The sequence below is a fragment of the Cucumis sativus genome, chromosome 3, assembly GCF_000004075.3.
Source record: "Cucumis sativus cultivar 9930 chromosome 3, Cucumber_9930_V3, whole genome shotgun sequence".
Lineage (NCBI taxonomy): Eukaryota > Viridiplantae > Streptophyta > Magnoliopsida > Cucurbitales > Cucurbitaceae > Cucumis > Cucumis sativus.
In genome coordinates this window covers 39,843,965-39,863,085 of record NC_026657.2, presented here as the reverse complement: position 1 = coordinate 39,863,085, position 19,121 = coordinate 39,843,965, and the positions used below count along the sequence as shown (strand labels likewise).

The 19,121-nt window shown below is 33.9% G+C and overlaps 2 protein-coding genes across 3 annotated transcripts; both read right to left on the bottom strand.

Annotated features, from left to right (window-relative positions):
* Positions 1-2,553: 2,553 nt before the first annotated feature.
* Positions 2,554-12,809, bottom strand: LOC101213014 (inactive poly [ADP-ribose] polymerase RCD1). Of its 2 annotated transcripts, none has more exons than XM_004136154.3 (8): positions 12,619-12,809; positions 12,264-12,373; positions 6,954-8,198; positions 6,305-6,552; positions 5,994-6,037; positions 4,464-4,649; positions 4,282-4,377; positions 2,554-2,827 (listed from the first exon to the last, which is right to left on the bottom strand). In XM_004136154.3, the coding sequence occupies exons 3-8, from the start codon at positions 8,075-8,077 to the stop codon at positions 2,774-2,776; spliced, it is 1,752 nt and encodes a 583-aa protein (XP_004136202.1). In that variant the 5' UTR covers positions 8,078-8,198; positions 12,264-12,373; positions 12,619-12,809; the 3' UTR covers positions 2,554-2,773. The 2 variants fall into 2 exon arrangements, with proteins under 2 accessions (XP_004136202.1, XP_011652635.1); XM_011654333.2 differs by having other exon boundaries at positions 12,612-12,799.
* A 1,495-nt stretch (positions 12,810-14,304) lies between these two features.
* On the bottom strand, positions 14,305-17,434 carry LOC101213256 (uncharacterized protein At1g32220, chloroplastic). Its single transcript, XM_004136155.3, has 7 exons — positions 17,138-17,434; positions 16,866-16,968; positions 16,671-16,759; positions 16,539-16,594; positions 15,408-15,554; positions 15,094-15,219; positions 14,305-14,911 (listed from the first exon to the last, which is right to left on the bottom strand). The coding sequence occupies exons 1-7, from the start codon at positions 17,230-17,232 to the stop codon at positions 14,631-14,633; spliced, it is 897 nt and encodes a 298-aa protein (XP_004136203.1). The 5' UTR covers positions 17,233-17,434; the 3' UTR covers positions 14,305-14,630.
* Between the last annotated feature and the right edge of the window lie 1,687 nt (positions 17,435-19,121).

Genomic DNA, 19,121 nt, shown 5'->3' with positions numbered 1-19,121 from the left:
AAAACAAATTTATTTCTATCAAGTCATAATGACACAATTAATCAAAGTTCAAACACAAATTAAGTCAAATCAAAGTTCTTTTTTTCTTTTTTTTGCGTCTTTATCAGAGTTTGAAACGCAAACCGGTAAAGTCAATCTCTTCAAATTAGGTGATTTAAGAACACTAATAAAAGACTTTGAATAAAAACGCATTCATACATGTAAACATTTAAAAAAGGGAAGAAATAAAATAAAATAAACCAAAAAGGTATGAAACAGAGGCAGAAAAGTGAGGAAGAGAAAAGATGGGAAAAAAGGAAGAAAGAGATGCTAAAAAAGAGAGGTGCAGTTGGCAAAGTTTTGAGGAAGGATAAATGAAAGAGGGACAAGAAAAGAAGTTGTTGGTGGGTAAGAAATAGGAATTCAAAAAACATAAGAGGCCAAAATAATAATAATAATTTTTTTTAAACAAAAAAAAAAAGAGAAAGAAAGAAGAAAAAAAGAAAAAAAGATGTCAGAATTCAGAAACCTTCCTCTGTAGAGGTGACAGAGACTCAGAGTTTTAAATTTACCTTTATCCTAAAGCCGGAATTGAATCATTCATTCATAATTACTTACTTTTTAAAATGGGTATTGGCATATGGTCTGATGTGACTTCTCCTTCCACGTGTTACCTGTTTCTTAACACAAACAAAACAATGACATACGAAACATGATCTACTCTATTCACAAACCCAAATTATTTCCAACCTTTGCTTTCTCTCTTTCTTTTATTCTACAGTGATGGAGAAAGTGAAGCTAGCAAAATCTCAAAAGAAACCAATAAAGAAACAAACCTAACTAGCTTCCAATGGAGGGATTTATATATGTATACAGAAACAATAATTGTGCTAAAGGCAGAGTTTCAGCAGAATATTTACTGTGTAAAACACTAATTATAGCAAGAATAATGGGGTATCTAATGAACAGTACCTTCACAGCCCTCATTCAGTTTTTCTCTTAATTGTATGGTTTTATGCTATATAATGCTATTGAATGATTTGAAAATACTTTGGAAGTTAGTTGAAGAAACCACTTAATTAAGTGGTGTTTTTATCTGAAGAAACAAATGCTTCATTTAAAAGATACTGGTCTAAGAAGTAATTGCAAAACACACTTTTAATGGAAAAAGGGAACTACTTTTATCTCTTTTAGGTGGCCAAACACAGAGAAAAGGGGAATGGAAATTCTAAAAGAAGAGTGAAAATAAAAGAAGGAAGAGAGAGACTAGTATATAGCTTTCATGTTATGTGATCTTGCCTTTTGTCTTCTTTCCTTTAGGGCTTTGTGGAGCAGGGATCCCTTAATAATTCTCAAATAATTCAGAACAAACTAAGCCTTTGGGAAACCTCATTACATTTCTTGGAAACTTCCAAGTAATTTAAAAATACTAAATCTTTAAATACCCAAGTGCCTTGATCTACATGTTGTTACCTTCTAGATAAAATTTGGTTGGTTCAGAGTATGTTCCCCTTCAATTCCTATACAAATTCTCAACTTTATACCAATTTGTGCTATAAATGTAATAACAAACTTGCCTCTCCAACAAACACTTTCTAAAGATATTTTCATTCAATTCCACTTCCATTGTCAAGGCTCTAACTATTAGCTAACTGGTTTCTCCTGTTTGACATTGATAGCGAAAGATCATAAATGAAACTATGTTAAGTTCCATGAGAGGGTGTGTATATATATATATGGAAAGGTAAATCGATAATTTCATACCTATAAACTTCTTACCATGCAAAATGGATCCAAAAATTTATGTTCAATCTGCAGTGAAAATTAGAAATATGCAAGATGAGTTTGAGTGTTTAAAAGCCTCTTACCATGACTGAAATGGTCCAAGAATTTACGTTCATTCTGTCTCTACAAAATAGAAATATGCAACAAGAATTCAAGTTTTGAGTAAGAAATTGAATTAAACCAACGGGTAAAAGAGGTGAAATGTTAAAAGGAAAGTAAATTGAAAAGTTATGACATATCGGCTTTTTCTTATTGACCTTTAAAGTTCAAATGCTTCTTCTTTATCAAACCCACTGACCAGAGTGCTAAAAGGGGTCTGATAATTCAAGGACGTTGACCTAGCAGAGCCAAATATATACATAACATGTGAATAGTAATTGTATTCGTACTAGAGAAAAAAGAAAAAATAAACCACTAACAAGTTTACCACCAAAAAGTTTAAACAGTTTCCAATTCGCTCATAAAACGTCAAATAGATTAAAAGGATGAAAAAAATGTAGAAGAATGGTGAATTCCCAAGCACAAACAGGTATTTGAACTAGTGAACAGATCAGCTAAACAGTTTGGTCAAAGACACCAACAACAAGCAAGATTATCAGTAAAATCTAATCGAGTAACTATGGTTGTGCGAATAAGTTCTTAAACGGCTTTGATCTCAATTTCTCAGATCCTTGGTGAAAGTTGATCGTGACAATATCCATTTATATGGACTTTTGATGAATGGAAGAAAATTCTGAAACATAAGTTCATAGCACATTGTGGACAGATACGGAAGAAAGCAGAAAATTGTGAGGCAAAAGGTAATATAAGAATAGAAGCAATTGACTGAGAATACATAAATAAGCAATTAACTGAGGTACATAAGAAATAGTAACTGTCTTATATAAGCCTATATCGAGATGTCACACATCAGGTCGACAAATTCAAAGGCAAAATAACAGTAAGACACCATGTACATTAGTAACCCCCATGACGGGAAGCACCTAAATGCAGACTCTTACCAACAGCCTCAACATTCTTCCTCCTTCGGAACTTTGGAAGTACATGGAGACTTCGGAGGTGGCTGAAACAAGAAGAGATTACTTAATTTCCATTTTAAAGAAACTACAACATGATAAAATTCAAACACAAGTGTGACAGAGTAGGGGTGTGGGTATATAGTTCGTGAAGATAGTTTCTATATTGTGAGAATTTAAAATGTCAATGACTTAGTATAGTACATCTTAATTCGGGTCTAAAAAGAAAACATGCCTGTTCAACAATCATCATTTAGTGACCTGTATGATAAAAGTTACAATATTGATTCTGTTTTCAAAAAGACCGTACTTGCAATCTTTTTTCTTTTTCCAGATAAAAGATTGTACTGTACATAAAATTACAACTGAGAGAGAGCATACGACCCCCAACTTACAGAAAATTTAAAATCTTTAAAAGTATTACAAGAAAAGAAAGCCTTGGCAAGTGGCAGCGCTCACACACACAATGGGAAGGTTTTTTCTTTCATGGAAATTTATTGTTCCTCTCAACTACCATAAATACAATAAACAAAAAGAAAACTCTCTAGCAGACTGCAGGCAAAACATTTCTTTTGTGTGAGATTTTATACATTTCAAAGACCTATAAGAGAAGATTGTTCATTATAAGGGTAAACACGTGTGCCTTGTGCCCATTCAAGTTGAGAGAAATTTCATAAATTTCCAGCAATGTTAGAATTAGAAATAGGTGCGTCTGTGGTAACCTCCACAATAATGAAGAGTAGAAGAAAGCATTCTTAAGAACAGATTCCTAAAAAAAACAATCTGCACACTGTGGTTATGACTATAGAGCACTGAACAAAACAAAGATACATCATAGAAACTTCATCAAGTACCACCATGACATGAAGTAACGCTTTCTTGAAGTGGTTCAGGGACTTCCTATAGTTGGGTGTGAGATTAAAAGGTTAGCTCAACCATCAACCTTTCAAATGTTTCTTAGACAAGAGAAAAACGCTAGTTCTCAGTGTGTTTCACTTTCAATACATCCATTTTGGACACATTCAATTACGAAGGCAGGAAACAGTATCCTTCCTTTTAATAGATGTATAACATCAGTTACGAAAGCAGGAATCACTATCCTTCCTTCTGGTAGACTTATAGAGGGGATGGATTTATTACCCAAAATTGATGAAAATTTTGATTAAGATATGAATTAACACCATGCTGCTTTGATGTACAAGCCCTAAAATCGGTCCATTTACTGGTGCTCTTCGAGTATGTGTGTGCTTTTGGTGGGGGAGGAAGGACAGTTAAGGAACTCTTTTAAATTGTAGCTTTTTCTAGCCTTTGTGTTGTGACACCCGTATGTAGTACATTTCCTATCCTTCTAATCAAACAAATATAATTTACATGGAAAAGAAAATTGTAAACTATAATGCTGACCATCTGCACACGATTCAGATTCAAAAGCCAGTCTTTTGCATGGCAACAAAATGCTCTACACTATACAAGAACTGAGCTACAATCACGTGTAACATACCTTGCACTGGAGACTCATTAGAGTAGACCTCAGTAACTGATCCCCAACAATGGACCTCAACCTTCTTACGAATTCATCCCTACTGGTCTTCTTTTCCTAATACAGAACAAAAAAAAGTAATATCAAGATTATTCATAAGCAAATCAAATTACAGGAAAGCACTTATAGACACTTTCACTTACTCTAAATAAGCCATAATGACCATAAACTAATTTCATGTCATTGAGAGGAACAGCTTTTGAAATGGCATTCAACAATCTTGGAAAAGCCATCCAGGGTGACTTCGGAGTCTTCAAAGAGCTAGATCCATGGTCAAGCTTTTCCAAGCATCTCTTTTTGGGAGCTGGCGAAGACACGCAATCCTCCTCCTAAAAGTAAATGACTTCCCTCAAGATTAAGATGAAAGGAAAACAAGCAATCTAGGTCTTGCTTTAACAATTTGAAAGTCCCAAACTTATTTTTACTATTCACGTGCATCATGTGTAGTTTCAAGAGGATTTCTTCGATTGCGAAACTCTTTCCTTTGTGGAAAAAAATTGTATTGATATAGTAAAAACTTGCAAAGAAATGGGGAGAACCAACAAGAGCAATAGTGCTGTGCAAATAAAGTTTTCTTCCCAATTCCTCTTTGATTCATCCAACCATCCCCATCCACACTCCCTATAGCTTTTATTGCCCAACTAAAAGAACTTTTACATTTCTTCTTATTTAAAACACCAATTCACCCAAAAGCTTAAGCTAGTGGTTGAAGGAAAATTTAATTATATATTACTAACACTCCCTCTCACTTGTTGGCTTGAAATGTTTGAAAAACCCAACAAGTGGAAATCAATTTTAATTGGGGAGGAAACGACAATGCATGGACTTAAACACATAACCTCCCTAGACAACCTGCTCTGAAACCATATTGAAAGCAATAAAAATACAAATCACCGACTTATATGGAAATCCAAGTATCAAGAGAAAAACCACGATATTTTCGTTCTTATTATATTCTGATAATTTACAAAAGGTACAATGAGGGAGACTAAATAGAATACAGACATAAAAAAGGAAAAAATATTTAGGGTAAATCTTTCCATAAACACCCTATGGGCCAAGACCTAATTCTAACACTTCTAAACCAGTGGCCGCAAAAGGGCTCCAAATTTACAAATTGTTCCATCCAGAATCCGAAGGTCTGAAAAACTCACACTTTTAAATCTAAGGGCATCAATGAAACAAGATTGTTTCCTTGATCTTCCTATAAAGAATACAGTAATCTGGCTTGCCTAGGATGCTATGTAATGTGCCAATTGAAATAATTACATTCTAATATGACAACTAAAAGAAAAAAGAAATTTGGCTAGTGGAGCCCACCTAAGAGTTAGAACCATTACAGTCAACAAATACTAGGCAGGTCATCCAAATTTTGAAGTAATACGTACATGACATGTTCATTGAGTTGGAAAGAAAACTTATTCTGCCCCGTCATCAAACAAAAATTGTGAATACAAACAATCTTAAAGGTGGTCAGGGAGGAAACGAAAACAAATTAACTCATCTACGAAAAGGAATAAAAGCTTTGTTGGGACGAGATTGGAGACAACCTTATGAAATCTATGCTGGCCCAAAATTAAGCTCAACTCACTGACTAATTAACAGCAAAATTAAAACCTCAGAAAACCCCACCATATATAACGTAATATTAGAGCCCATAAGAAATGGCTTACTGATTCAATTGAAGAGCAATTTATCTGCAACTGGTCTTGTCGCCCTTCAGAATCAATTTGGAAAAAAAAACATGTATATTAGTAACTTAGATCTCCACAAGTCTCCCATCCCAAATAAGAAAAAGGTGGGTAGAGAGAGAAGTGAGAGAAAATAAATTAATGTACAAATAGTAATAATAAAAAGAAACATTGCATTCATGCATCCTGTTCAGTATCAATTTTTCCTTAAGATACATGTGGCATGAAAGATTAGGGAAAACACCGCAATCCCATAAACAAAACTGAACAATAGAAACCAAGAAAGCACTTACCAAGTTCAAGAGGACTTGATGGTATCTTGAAACTTACAACATACTCTGGAAAAATGTGGCTTTTCATATTAACATTTGAAACTAAATATTGACTTGGATTATGAAGGTCATCTACTCCACTGTCAAAGTTCACAGAGCTGGGATGATATGGTCCACATCCAGGAGCGACAACTTCCACATTTCCCAATATGACATGACAGAACGCTATGTATCTAACCCCTTTTTCATCATCATCGCAATAGCTTGCACTAAACCAGTGCAAATGTCAATCTCCAGGAGTAATAAAGTATAACAAAGGAGTTATATCCATACACCTAAAGCTAAAAAATAACACACTGCGTTTGTTCATAAACCACCCATCTTTCAGTATTATGGTGACCATAACATGATTTTTTTTAAAGATTACATGAAGAAATAAAAAATGGAAGGAGAGGGGAGGGGAGGTAATTTTTTTTAACAGAGGAATGAGTTTAAACACCAGATAATCATGACCAACAGTATTCTTTGCAAGGTTGAAAGATCCATAAATTTCATAAGAAAGATGAAAAGATATATCCTAATAAGGTGGCCATTACCCTATTATCTGACCTCGAATAAACCACCATTAAATTCCATACATTATTTAACAGATGAAAGATGAAATGCATACCTAAGATTCGCGCAGCTTGAAGGTGAAAGGCGAACACCATATAAGGATGTAGGCTTCAGTCCAGAATGGCCTACCCCACCATATGGCATTCTACCAGATAAAATATCCTTATCCAGAGCTAGCCAACCATACTGAACATTGGCATTCCCACGATTTTTCATGGTTGTCTCTATTTGTTTATGAAACAGATCCAGTCGATCCTGCATTAAAGGACTAGACCAGCGTTTGACCTCAAGTATCTCAATGTTCTTAATAGATTCCATGCTCATTAAGAACATATTTTTTACATCATCTGAATTCACAATTGAATGAATTACTTCATTTTGAGGCGTCGAATAACAATCAATCTCTTTTATTTCTCCAACAGCCTCCTGTGTTCCAGCAACTGGTTTCTGACTTCTAGTTTCACTGCCTTCCCAATCCCCAACAATATCACAAGTTTTTGCTTTGATATTAGATTTCTTAGTATCTCTATTTGACTCTTCAACATACTCTTCCGATTGAGAAATATTTGCTTCAGTTAATCCAATTTCAAGATGCAAATTGATCTCTCTCATTCCTGTATGATCTGATAATGCAGCAGCAGAAGCATCTTCCAGTTCATATGGATGGTACTGATGCATCATTCTGTCACCAGAATAAAATTCTGGAAAGAAACATTGATCATTGTCATCAATCCAAGCAATGTGCTGCTGGATAGCTGTTTTCAGTTCCACTTGAATCATATACAAAGCATCTAGCAGCAAATGACGACCATTAAATTCAACTTCAATTGCTGCATTTTTAATCTGAAACTGTTCCCTAATTAACTTGACAATTATTTGTGGGTAATCTACCCAATCCCCATCTTCGTAATATAAAAACCTCTGGGGAAGTCCACTTCTGATAAAATTTTTATAGGTTCTAAGAAGAGATCTCCTTGAGTTTGGCCCACAACTGACTTCACAGTCATCAAGTCTCCTGGACTTGGCATGTCTATTCCTAGATGAGGATAACTTGGACAAAAATGCTTTGTAGCCAGCTCCAGCATGTGACGTGCCTTGATTTGCCCTTTTCCTCTTCAAACCCACAACAATCTTTTGGCCATTATGCAGAACCTTAGTTAACTCTGTTTCCATATTCATCTACAAGAACAATCCTTATCTACAAACTATATCCTAAAGATCAACTGTTAGAATATTTACAAATCTCTTCTTCACTATCCAGGGGTTAGATAAGCCATGCAATTGAGAAAATTCATTAACCCTGCAAAACAAATAGTTGTTCAACTTTCAATTTATTAACTAGCAGATTCTTGTTCTTAGTCTGAAAAATTACAATAATGCTCCAATGGTGAGCATCAATATCTCATAAAAAATTACTTGGCACATTTTAAAACTTCCAGATAATAATTATTTGCAGAGAACAACAAATGACTAGCAAAAGAAAATATAAAATCAGACTACGGAAATGATGAAAATATGTTAACATGACACTAGTTTATAGTTTACTCAAGATATCATTAAAATAATTCCAAGTATTTTTCAAGGTAATTTTCTGTATTTTATAAATCCATGGTAAAGTGACATTATTGCAGGAATAGAAACTCCTCAACAAACAACTTTTCTGTGTTCAGTAAGAGGCAAGAAAGATCTCATTTTTAATATTTCTTTGAGCAGGCTAGAGAAAAAGAGAAAAATTGAAAGAGGAGCATGCAAAGTAGCAATAAGAGTAGAAAAATAGTTCAGCACCAAAAGCTTGTAGAATAGAAAACACAAATGCGGTTTTTTTTTTTTAGTAAAAATAACTTTTATTGAAAGAATATAGGGGCACACAGAAACACAGCCCACAAGAGAAACCCCCTCAAAGAAATGGGGTCCAACCCCGCAAAAAACACAAAAACAATCTTCATTGTATCAAACTTTCTTCCCTGAACCAGAATTCCAAATGTTAATATAAAGTGAATTCCAGCAAATGGAGCAGTTTGGATAATGTTCAAGTGAAAGGTATCACTGTCTTCATGGCTTCATAATAATAAGCCAGAACACCAGCATCAGTTTTTAGCTTGTATATGGATTCATGCTTCCCCTACATAATAATTTTGTAATGGTCTTCAAAGCCTTCTGCAGACGAACAAATGGTGAGATTCTGTTCTATAAGAACCACAAAGAACCAATTTGTCAGCTCCTTGGCTTCACAAATGCCTGGTTAATGAAATATATGATCCAGCTACCAAATCAGTGCGTAGATGAAATATCAACGAAGAACACTATTCTCCTGTTTCTTGCTCATTCATATCTTCCATCTGATTTGATCAGTCCAGTTCACTGATATTTACAAGAATCAAATTCCACAAATTCTTCCATTCTCTTCACAAATACAAAACCCATTTCTGTATCTGTTCAATTCTGTTTTGCTAGTCATTCAACAAGTCCAGAAAATGAACAATAGATTCAAGATCCAGCCATCCACAGATCTTACAAAATTGGACACTGGAGTGCCATCTGTCCAAACTAAATATGGTTCCAAAACAAAAATAAGATCCTCTGCTTTAAATAAATAGTTTGGACAATAGAAGAAAAAAACTCTTTACCACTTCCAAATCAGTATCGAAATAATTCATCATAATTCATAAGCAATAACGAAGATATACAAGTCAAGATCAAGTTGAAAAAAGTATGGAAAACAAGAAGCACAAAGATCATTTCCCTTCTGGGATGAATGAAATCTCCCCTTGGGATTAATACTCTAAGAAACATTAGCAAAGAAGGAACCCGCCATTGTAATACTTCCCCCAACTGTTGCCCTATCTCTCCTGGAAGCACATAATCTCAAGATCACCTCTTCATATATTGCTATTGCCCTCAATTTCTAAGGTCTGGGTCTTTCTAATGCTTTTAATGTTCAGTACTGTGCTCCCATTTCCATCATCCAAGGCTTGACTCAATTATTTCTAGGCAACTATTTCAAACAAAACCAAGAGGTCTTATCCATCAACAAAAAAGTTCTTTAGATGCTTGGATGAAAGTGAAGAGTATGTCTTTTCACCATCTTTGAAGAGGTGCCTGTTCCTTGTACAACACTTAAGTGCTCTTAAAACAGTTCTATTGTAAATATATTTCTTTTATTATTAGCACCATTGGGAAAATCTTCAATAACCCAATTGGTTCCCTTAAGGCTATCTCTCTTCAACCTTTTAATTCTTTTTCAGCATTCCCTTCTTTTCAAAGTCTGGTTGGTTCTATAATCAAAACCAAAAACAAAATAAACGAAGTACTTTCCACTATTAATATTGACCATTTCAATTTGAATCAAGTATAATGGGAACCATTAAGAAACTCGTAGCGCTCTTGGGCCACCAGAAAGTAAGAGATCAATGATATCATTCTCACACAAAGTAAAAGGCCATATATTTGTGTCCTGTGCAACCTCTGTGCAATATGTATAAATGTGGCACCAAGGTTATTAAACGGCTTGTTTCTTCTCTGACTACACAGTAATGGGCTTTCTTCAAGTTAATATATCTGTTGTGAATATGACTATGTGACGTTGTTAGATAATTAGTTTTTCTATAAGAATCAAATTTTATTGTGTATAAATTGCAAAAGTAGGAAATAGACTCAAACAAAAAGAATTTACAAAATATTTCTTCAATCGATCAAAATACAACAGAGTCCTCTTAACTTCTAGGATGGATTTCCCTTTTTTGGTCATGGAATTGGCCCCAACCCACTACATCAGTATGGTACTTCTACGGCAGCTTCAAGTTTCTTAATGATCAGAACCCTTCTTCCTTTTCTCTTCCCTTCTACTATAGCATGATAGCATAGGATGCCACTGGCCTCTTTGTGTGTTTGTCAATATGAAACGTTTTAGTTATCTGGAATTTTGTGCATGTACAGTAGTTCAACTTGTGGGGGGAGCCGTCCTCTTATTTGGCTGTAGTTTATGTTATTTTGTGTTTTTTAATCAAACTCTAGTTCTCCTCTTTTGCCAGTGTTAGTGTTTCAGTATAATTTCGTGAGGGATTACCCACACAACAAGCCTCAAAAACACCACTAATGAAAGTTATTCCAACTGCTTCCATCATGCACTCGCCAATTAATCCTATAGACCACATTTTTATCAAGAAAAGGGAACCAACTCAAGGCATAGATGCGCCATGTCAACCCCCATTAATCGGTTTCATTTGCCAAAAAAGGCATAAATAAAGAATATATCCAAAATAATAAGGAATTAGCCAACTAAGTATAAATGTTTTAAAAAGCCCTCTTGGCATGCGCCTAAGCTTGAGGCCCAGATTTGGTGCCTTGACTTGAAAAGGTGAGGCTCACAAAATTAAAGCATCCCTTTTGTGAAGCCACAAGGCTTGGACCCCTGCCCCTTGGGCTTTTCCGTCATTTTGTAAAAATAGTAATAATTAGAGGGATTCCTTCTTTATTAACTAAAAAATCAAAATTACTAAGCCTAAATGCAAAACATCTTGTATTTAGGGGTCTTTCTTTCACGTTTCCACTACACCTACGTTTTCTCTTCGTAATGCAGTACTAATACATTTAGTACACCTCACAAAAAAAACCACAGAATTTTTTTTTGCACCTCAGGCTTAAGCCCCAGAAGGCTACTGTGCCTTGAACTTTAAGAACACTACAAATCATCACATAAAAGACAAACTCCAATGGAAGAATTAAAGTTCTGAAATAACAATAATATTAAATTAAGAGCATGTGCCCAGGAACCATTGAGGTGAAAACAAAAATAGAACAAGAAGACGAAGAACAATAACTCTCATCAATTAGTTCTACTTTCAACAACTTTTTTAAAACGGATACGAGCCCTAGAGCTCAAAGTACAAGGGACATATGCCAATAGCAAAAAGGACTAAAAGAACAGATACAACATAACCCGAGACAAGGAACATAATATTTCAACGAGCTGGACAAAACCCTCTAGAACCTGAGCAAAACAAGAAGAAGAAAATACAAAGCAAAGTGAAAAAACTTTCAACAAGGAGCCCCAAATTAGCTAAAATCTTAATCAGAAATGGCTTCAAAAATGAAATAACAATTACTATTATAGGGAAAAACTTATTTATAACAAAATAATAAAGGAAAAAATCCAGGACTACAGTCAATTTTTCATGGCCTCCTATTGGGCTCTAGTTCTAAGCTTTTTAGGGGCTTTGGACATAGAAAAACCATAGTCAACGAACCTTGGTTCTTATCATTCATCAAACAAAACGAAGACAGCTTATACATAACTTTTCAAAACATTTATAAATTGAAATAGTCTGATCAGAAGGTGATAAAACAAGATCCAAGAAGAAAATACCGTTGTCTGCAGTCAGCGGTCATTATGTACAATCCACTCCATTTCCCCATTTTTCTGCAGCTACTAAATCAGTCCAATTATTCTCAACCAGCTAACATACCATCAAAATCCTTCAACATAAAAGAAACCAAAAGAAATTAAATAAACATAATATTCCACACAAAACAAACTAAAATAAATAACCAAAGCACAAACGATCTTAAAAAATAACAACATCAATAGATCAAGTGAAACATATAAAATCAACAAAGAGAGCCCAAATTCAAAACAGAAAAACACAAAATAAATCGAGAGAAGTAGAGGAGATAATCAAATAAAGAGAATAAAGGAATCGAGAGAGTGAATTACACGAAACCTGAGAATGAAACATGGAGATTGAGGATAAAGACGACGAAACACCAAAAGGGAATCTAGGTCTTGAGAGGCGGTTTCAGAGGATAGAGGAACGCAAAAATGGAGCGTTGAGAAAGGGGGGAATGGAGATGGAGATGGAGATGAAACGACGGCGTTTGAGAGCCGATTCTGACTCGGTGTGTTTGTGGAAAGTGGACTCGGTTGAGTCCGCTTTTGATTGCGACTTGAAAGTTGAGTTTACTTGGGCCCGAAGTTCACGAGGATAACGTTATATATACGGTGTCGTTTTGTCAATATAGATGAGACCCCACAGGCATGGTTGTGTTTTTTCTTCCTATTTATTTATTTAGAGAGACATGGCCTTCAATGAAATGTAATCATTGTTTATTTAGCTCCTAAGTTCACCCTTGAGTCCAGATAGATCGATTTTTCACATGTCATTGTCTATGATATTTTAGTTAATTTTACTATAGTTAAAAGTATCTCCCTGATCGTTCAAATAAAATACAAACTCAATGGATAGATTCTTCATTTGGTTCAATCTTTTTTATTTGCTTCCAATTTTTTATTTTTTTTTTCAAAATTAATATTCATGTCTTTTTAAGGAGTTTTATTCAAAAGTAGAAAAAATTGACAAATTATTACATAATGTTATATTTTTTATAATTTTTTATTATAATAATATTATTATTGTTATATATACCAAACCTTTTAACATAAAATTAAAACTTCACATTATCTTAATTCAATAATGACGATCCTCTCTTATCCAGAGTTATGTATATCCTCTCTTATCTAGATTTATATATATCTACAATACTTAGATACATCTAGATTTATATATATCTTAATGGCACCTAAATATTTTCATAAGTTAGTCTACAAAATTGAAAATTTTAGAATAGACAATAGCTTTTTCCGTACTCAGCTATTTGTTTGGAAACATTAACTGAAGTATTCAAAAGTCCGCAGACCCCCCGATTATAACACATTTAACTATTACAGCAACCTCTTTGCAATAATTTAACATTCATATGTGCATACATTTATTGATAATAATCGTAATCTATGTACTATAGTAGTTATTCATAGCTTATTACAAATAAAATGTGATATTGCTTGTCAAATAAAATAATTTCCATACTAATAATTATAATAACACACACCACACACTTTTAAAGAAACTCTGGTCTAACTCCATTTTCCGAACAATTTGGTAGCCCACGATTGTGGACAAAATTGGGTGGAGAGAAGACTAAAACGAATAAAGATTGTGCTTTCTTCAAATTTCAACAAATGCTTGCGCCAATCGCCATATTGTTGCCTCTCTGCAGTGCTCATTTGAATCTGAATTGTACCGACCAACTATGCCATTTGCATCCAACTTTTTTCCACAAAAATTTAAGAATTCAAGTGTTTCATTGAAAGGAAAAAAAAAGGTGAAAACCGTAGTATCGAAACAAAACAATCAGAAATTTCAAAAACACCTCATTTTTTACAAGTATAACTTCTAATATAATCATTTTCAACTCAATATATATTTCACATAATTATTTAGTTAACAACAGTTTTATATGTTTCACGATTAGCACCAAGTAAGGCGGAATAATTTAAACATAGTCTACACTACATATTTCTTTACTTCATCCAGAAACGACGAGATAGGTGATGAAACCCATGGAGGATGTAAAAAACAGAGAATCAATGTTTTTACCTAAACAGTATTAAGATAAGATGTTCGATTCATCCAACCATCCTTTGGAAAAATTCCAGTCCACATTTCTGTATGTTCACGAGCCCTGTAAGAGATAATATATAATACTAAAGCATATAATTTTGGTAAGATATATTTCAATATATGAAACTATAGCAATAGAGAAGAACGTTTTGAGTGTAATATAAAATAGGTCGGTCATCGGATAACTATGACTAAAGAAGCTAATTTTCATTATGATATTGCCCAAACCATGAGAGATGCTGTGTTTGTTCAGCAGAGACTGAGAGATGATTATGTCACGCTCTCACTTTTGCTGCAGCTTCCTTGATCTGTTCAATTGTGAAAACACCAAAAACATCGTCGTCCGTGATTGCATTGATGGTAGCAAGTGCTAAATCGTCCACACTGACGGGGGGAGCAAGAAAAATGTCGGAAGCAGGAACGGAACTTAAAGGTTTGATGAAGTTTCCAAAGACAGACAGAAACTTTTCCACTGGTTCTCCAACCAAATCCAAGGGAATCTCAAAACCATCCACCCTTCTTTTTCCATAAATGAAAGCGGGTCTAAGTACAACGCCTGCAAATCAATGAAAAATAAGGATCAGAGTGAATAGAATATGCCTGTGAAGTTTGACTGATGATAAAGATTTTTTTTAAGTGAAATAATTTTTCTACTCTACCACCCGTTTGGTTAATGAACAAAAATAATGGCCCCAAATTTCGGTCCTTATAAAAATTGCAAGACATGTAGGAAATTACCAGATCTTGGAAATTTGGAGAGGACCTCAGACTCTGCTTGCCTCTTTCCAGTGAAGTATGAAGATGAGAGTAGAAATGAAGGCAGATTGTAATCATGGACTGATATTAAGACGAATTTGGGAATCCCTACCAAAGAAAAGAATGTTCAGAACAGTGCAGCAAACGATGAACCCTCCATCAAAGAATCACAAAAATTGAACTGTCCAAATAGCTTCAACTGCAGGGTTTACAGACTAGTGCGAATTGGAGCTAAGTTTACAAAGCTTATTGACAGATAGTTACCCATCAAAATATGCAATCCAAAAATAGCTTACCAAAATCATATGCTGCATTGACAGCCGCAATATTGGCATCACCATTAATTCTTTTCATCTGCTCCTCACTGCCAAAACCTCCAATTGTTGAGACCACTGCCGTAGCCCCAACAAGTACGTCGTCCCAGTTGAGGTAGAAAACATCTCCTGAATAATGCAAAACGCATCCTTAATACCCTTGTGTACGTAGGGGGAAGGTTTTTTTTTTTAAGGAAGTGAATAGAGTATATCATAACAATCAGGAACAAGATTCTACAAAGTTCCTATTTCCATACTGTGAATACCAGAAATTACATGTCTTCCTAAATCCACCCGGAATACCACATGTGATAAACACACCAACGACAACAAACAACATAAAAGAAAAATCAGGTGGAGAGAGAGGCAGGACGTGTAAATGGGAAATTCCCTTATTTCTTTCTAAAATGTATCAAACCATCCTCGTGAATAGCCCACTGACTCACGCCCAACAGCATAGAAAGATCAATAAAAGTGTACACAGTACATCAAATGAATATGGAGAGCAAATTACATTCAGCTATGGCCATTCCCAAAGAACAGTTTCCATCTACAATGCTCACGAGGTTGAGTTTCCATCTACAATGTTCATGGCAGTGTGCCAATTATTTCTGAGCTAAAAATATCTTTTAACTCCAATTAGCAAGTTCAGGCAAAACGAAATTTGGTTGATTTCCAACAAAGCAATTCCTTTAACCTTTGACAGTTTATTACAACATGAGGTTGAGCTTGTCTCACATTTCTAATTGATAGACTTTATGCATAGTTTTTATTCTTTTCCCCAGAGAAGAGCTTAAGGGAATTCTTTTGAATCTCATTTGATCTTATGCTTTGTTAAGTCAGGAAAGTCCCCTATTTCTTTCTTTGATATCCAAAAGATGCATAAGTTTGAGATCAGAATGTTATCATCGTTAACATGAGATTTCCACTTGAACTTTTCCTTTTTCGACAATCTCCAGACATAAAAAAGCCTTTGTCTTTGATGCACCAGTTATTCCATCTTTTCATCCAAGACAATTCTATATCTACATTATATCCACTGCCTAAATTCTTCAGATCGGGAAACAGCAATAAAAGAATCCCAATGCGCGTTAACACGCCAAAGAAACTTGCCTGGAACCCAAGTAACTTGATCAACCCATGAACTTGTATTACTTGGACGCCCTGACCTGCACAACATGATGTTCACGTGAAACAACACATATAACCCAATCAAATAAAATAACACCAAATCATTTACCATACCTGCTCACACTAACCACTTCGATCCCCTTGGATATTGCCGCCTTACATATAGCAGAACCAACAAACCCGCTACCTCCTAAAACCACAACCTACTAAGATAAGCCACAAAAACAGATAAATGATAAATAATCGAACAACACTAATCACCAAAACAGTAAAAACCAAATGCATGCATCAATCACAGAGCATATATACCTTCTCACTCTTAACATCCGCAACAACATCTATAGTATTTGGCGCATAATCATCCCTCACTCCCGCGTCCACATAACTACATCTAACACCAAATCGACACGAACTGAAATACAACAAAAAAAAACCCTAATTAGCAACAGAATCGTTACTTAAGTCGATGCGTATAAATTAAACACCATTACAATGCAATAAATAAAAAAGGAAGCAAAAGGGTGGAAAATCATGGAAAAAAATTGAAGGAAAAAGAAATGAAAAAGAAGAAAGAAACAAACCGGGGTTGTAAGTGGAGGTGGGAGCGAGGTTGAAAGGAAGGCGTTGAGAGAGGGGAAGCAGAGGAAAGAGAAGGTGAGAAGAAAATTGAGGCCATGTGTGTAGTGGGGGATTGGATTTGGAGGATGAGGGAAGGAGAAATGGAAGATGGGGGATGGAAGAAATTGATAGGCGAAGAGCTTGGTTGTGGAGGTATGGCTATGGATATTTTTTTTCTTTTCTGGAAGGACTTGCTGGTGGTAGAAGAAGCTCCTAACGAAACACTCGTCTCAGATTTTTCCACTCTTAAGTGTCACGAGGACGACGACATTTAAAAACAAATAAACAAACGAATCCATCACAACTTTTTAAATTATGCATTAAAAATTAAAAATATCATTTTGGTCTCTACACTTTAACGTAATAACAAGTTAGTCCCTAAATTTTAGGTCGTAACTTTCTTGATACGTCCATTGAAAATATAAACATTGTTAGAATATGGAAAAGTAATTGTCATAAGGTCTCGTAGAATAAAAAAAATTCACTTTAAGTGCTTTAATTATGAATAAAACTTTTTATCTATGTTGTTTTGAATATAGTCACATGGTATAAGTACAAAGCCATAACACATTTAAATAAATCAAGTAATACTCGAATTCATCTTGAGTTGTACTTTTGTTTTTTTTTAGTCTTGCCCAATCACACATATGAAATAATTCAAAATTATTTTTGTTAATAATAAATAAATAAAGGAAATTGGCCAAAAACTATGATTTGACAACTGAGTTAGGCTAATTGAAAAAATGTAGATTCGTACAAGTTTACAATAAATATACCAAACCTAGTCACAATTTGAATGTGTGTCAAAAGGCCATATATAAATTGTTTACAATAAATATACCAAACCTAGTCACAATTTGAATGTGTGTCAAAATGTCATATATAAATTGAAAACAATAAAGATAAATGAAAAAACGTCGTTAATTAGTGTTAGAAAGATAAGTCACTTAAATCGAGCTAATAAGTAAAATTGGTCCTTACACTTACAAAGTTCATGTACTTTCATTTTCTTTTTAATTGGGCAATAGTTTCATAATTGCCATTTTCCATTTTTAGAGATCCAAATGATCGATTTTTCTAATAAGTAAATAAATCAAAACGAAGGGTTTCATAATAAAAGAGCTAAAGTAATGCATGAATGGAAGTGTTCAAACCTATTATTTAAACATCTAACAATTACCTTAAATTCAAATTTTGAAATTGATTTGAAATGTAATATTTTACGTAAATGATTTGAATCATAATTCAGAATCCATATTTGGCACCTAATAATTTCAAATTTAGGAGACGTGAATGAACCAAAATTGCATCTAAATGAGAGAAATTCTATGACACGAATTTATGGTTGAAAGACTTGAAAAAAAAAATTGAAATTTACTCTTATATGTCAGTAACGTGCTTTTTTAATTTATGTGACTCAATCATAGAAACTATAAAGTTAAGTGTATTTAGCTTATAACAATTTTATATTAGATGACCTCTTAAAAAAAGTTATAAAATACATACGAGTGAGAATAACATTATGTTGTCGAATCCTAAATCTGAAGCGTTACACTAAATGAGTTTCTTTTAGTTCGAGAATGACATAGTACCACGATGATGATGGAGTTATACAATCAATTATAGAAAATACTTTTAGGTTGTTTTCATATTTTGTTTTTAACATTTTCTTCGGAACAAATAATTAACAAATAACTTTACCATTAGATTTTTTTAAAAAAAAATTAAAATCATTTATACTCTTTTTTTTTTATACTCCTATTTTTTATATATTTTTGTGAATATATATGGTTTAGAATTCCAACATTTTCACTTTTAATATTTATATTCCTTATATTAAACACTCACATTGAGACATTGCTCTAAATATCTATTCGTTAATATAAAATTACAAAATAATTATAATTACATTAATTTTAAATTGCTAATAACGTTTATATTATAATC

Bases quoted from the DNA above. Each gene is read 5' to 3' on its own strand.
- LOC101213014 (XM_004136154.3), bottom strand. From the start codon at position 8,077: ATGAATATGGAAACAGAGTTAACTAAGGTTCTGCATAATGGCCAAAAG. The intron at 6,038-6,304 runs GTAAGTGCTTTC...TTGATTCTGAAG, and splicing joins ATCAAGTCCTCTTGAACTTG to GGCGACAAGACCAGTTGCAG. The intron at 4,650-5,993 runs GTAAGCCATTTC...ATTTACTTTTAG, and splicing joins ATTGCTCTTCAATTGAATCA to GAGGAGGATTGCGTGTCTTC.
- LOC101213256 (XM_004136155.3), bottom strand. From the start codon at position 17,232: ATGGCCTCAATTTTCTTCTCACCTTCTCTTTCCTCTGCTTCCCCTCTC. The intron at 16,969-17,137 runs GTTTGTTTCTTT...GTTGTATTTCAG, and splicing joins CACCTCCACTTACAACCCCG to TTCGTGTCGATTTGGTGTTA. The intron at 16,595-16,670 runs GTATGGTAAATG...CATGTTGTGCAG, and splicing joins GAAGTGGTTAGTGTGAGCAG to GTCAGGGCGTCCAAGTAATA.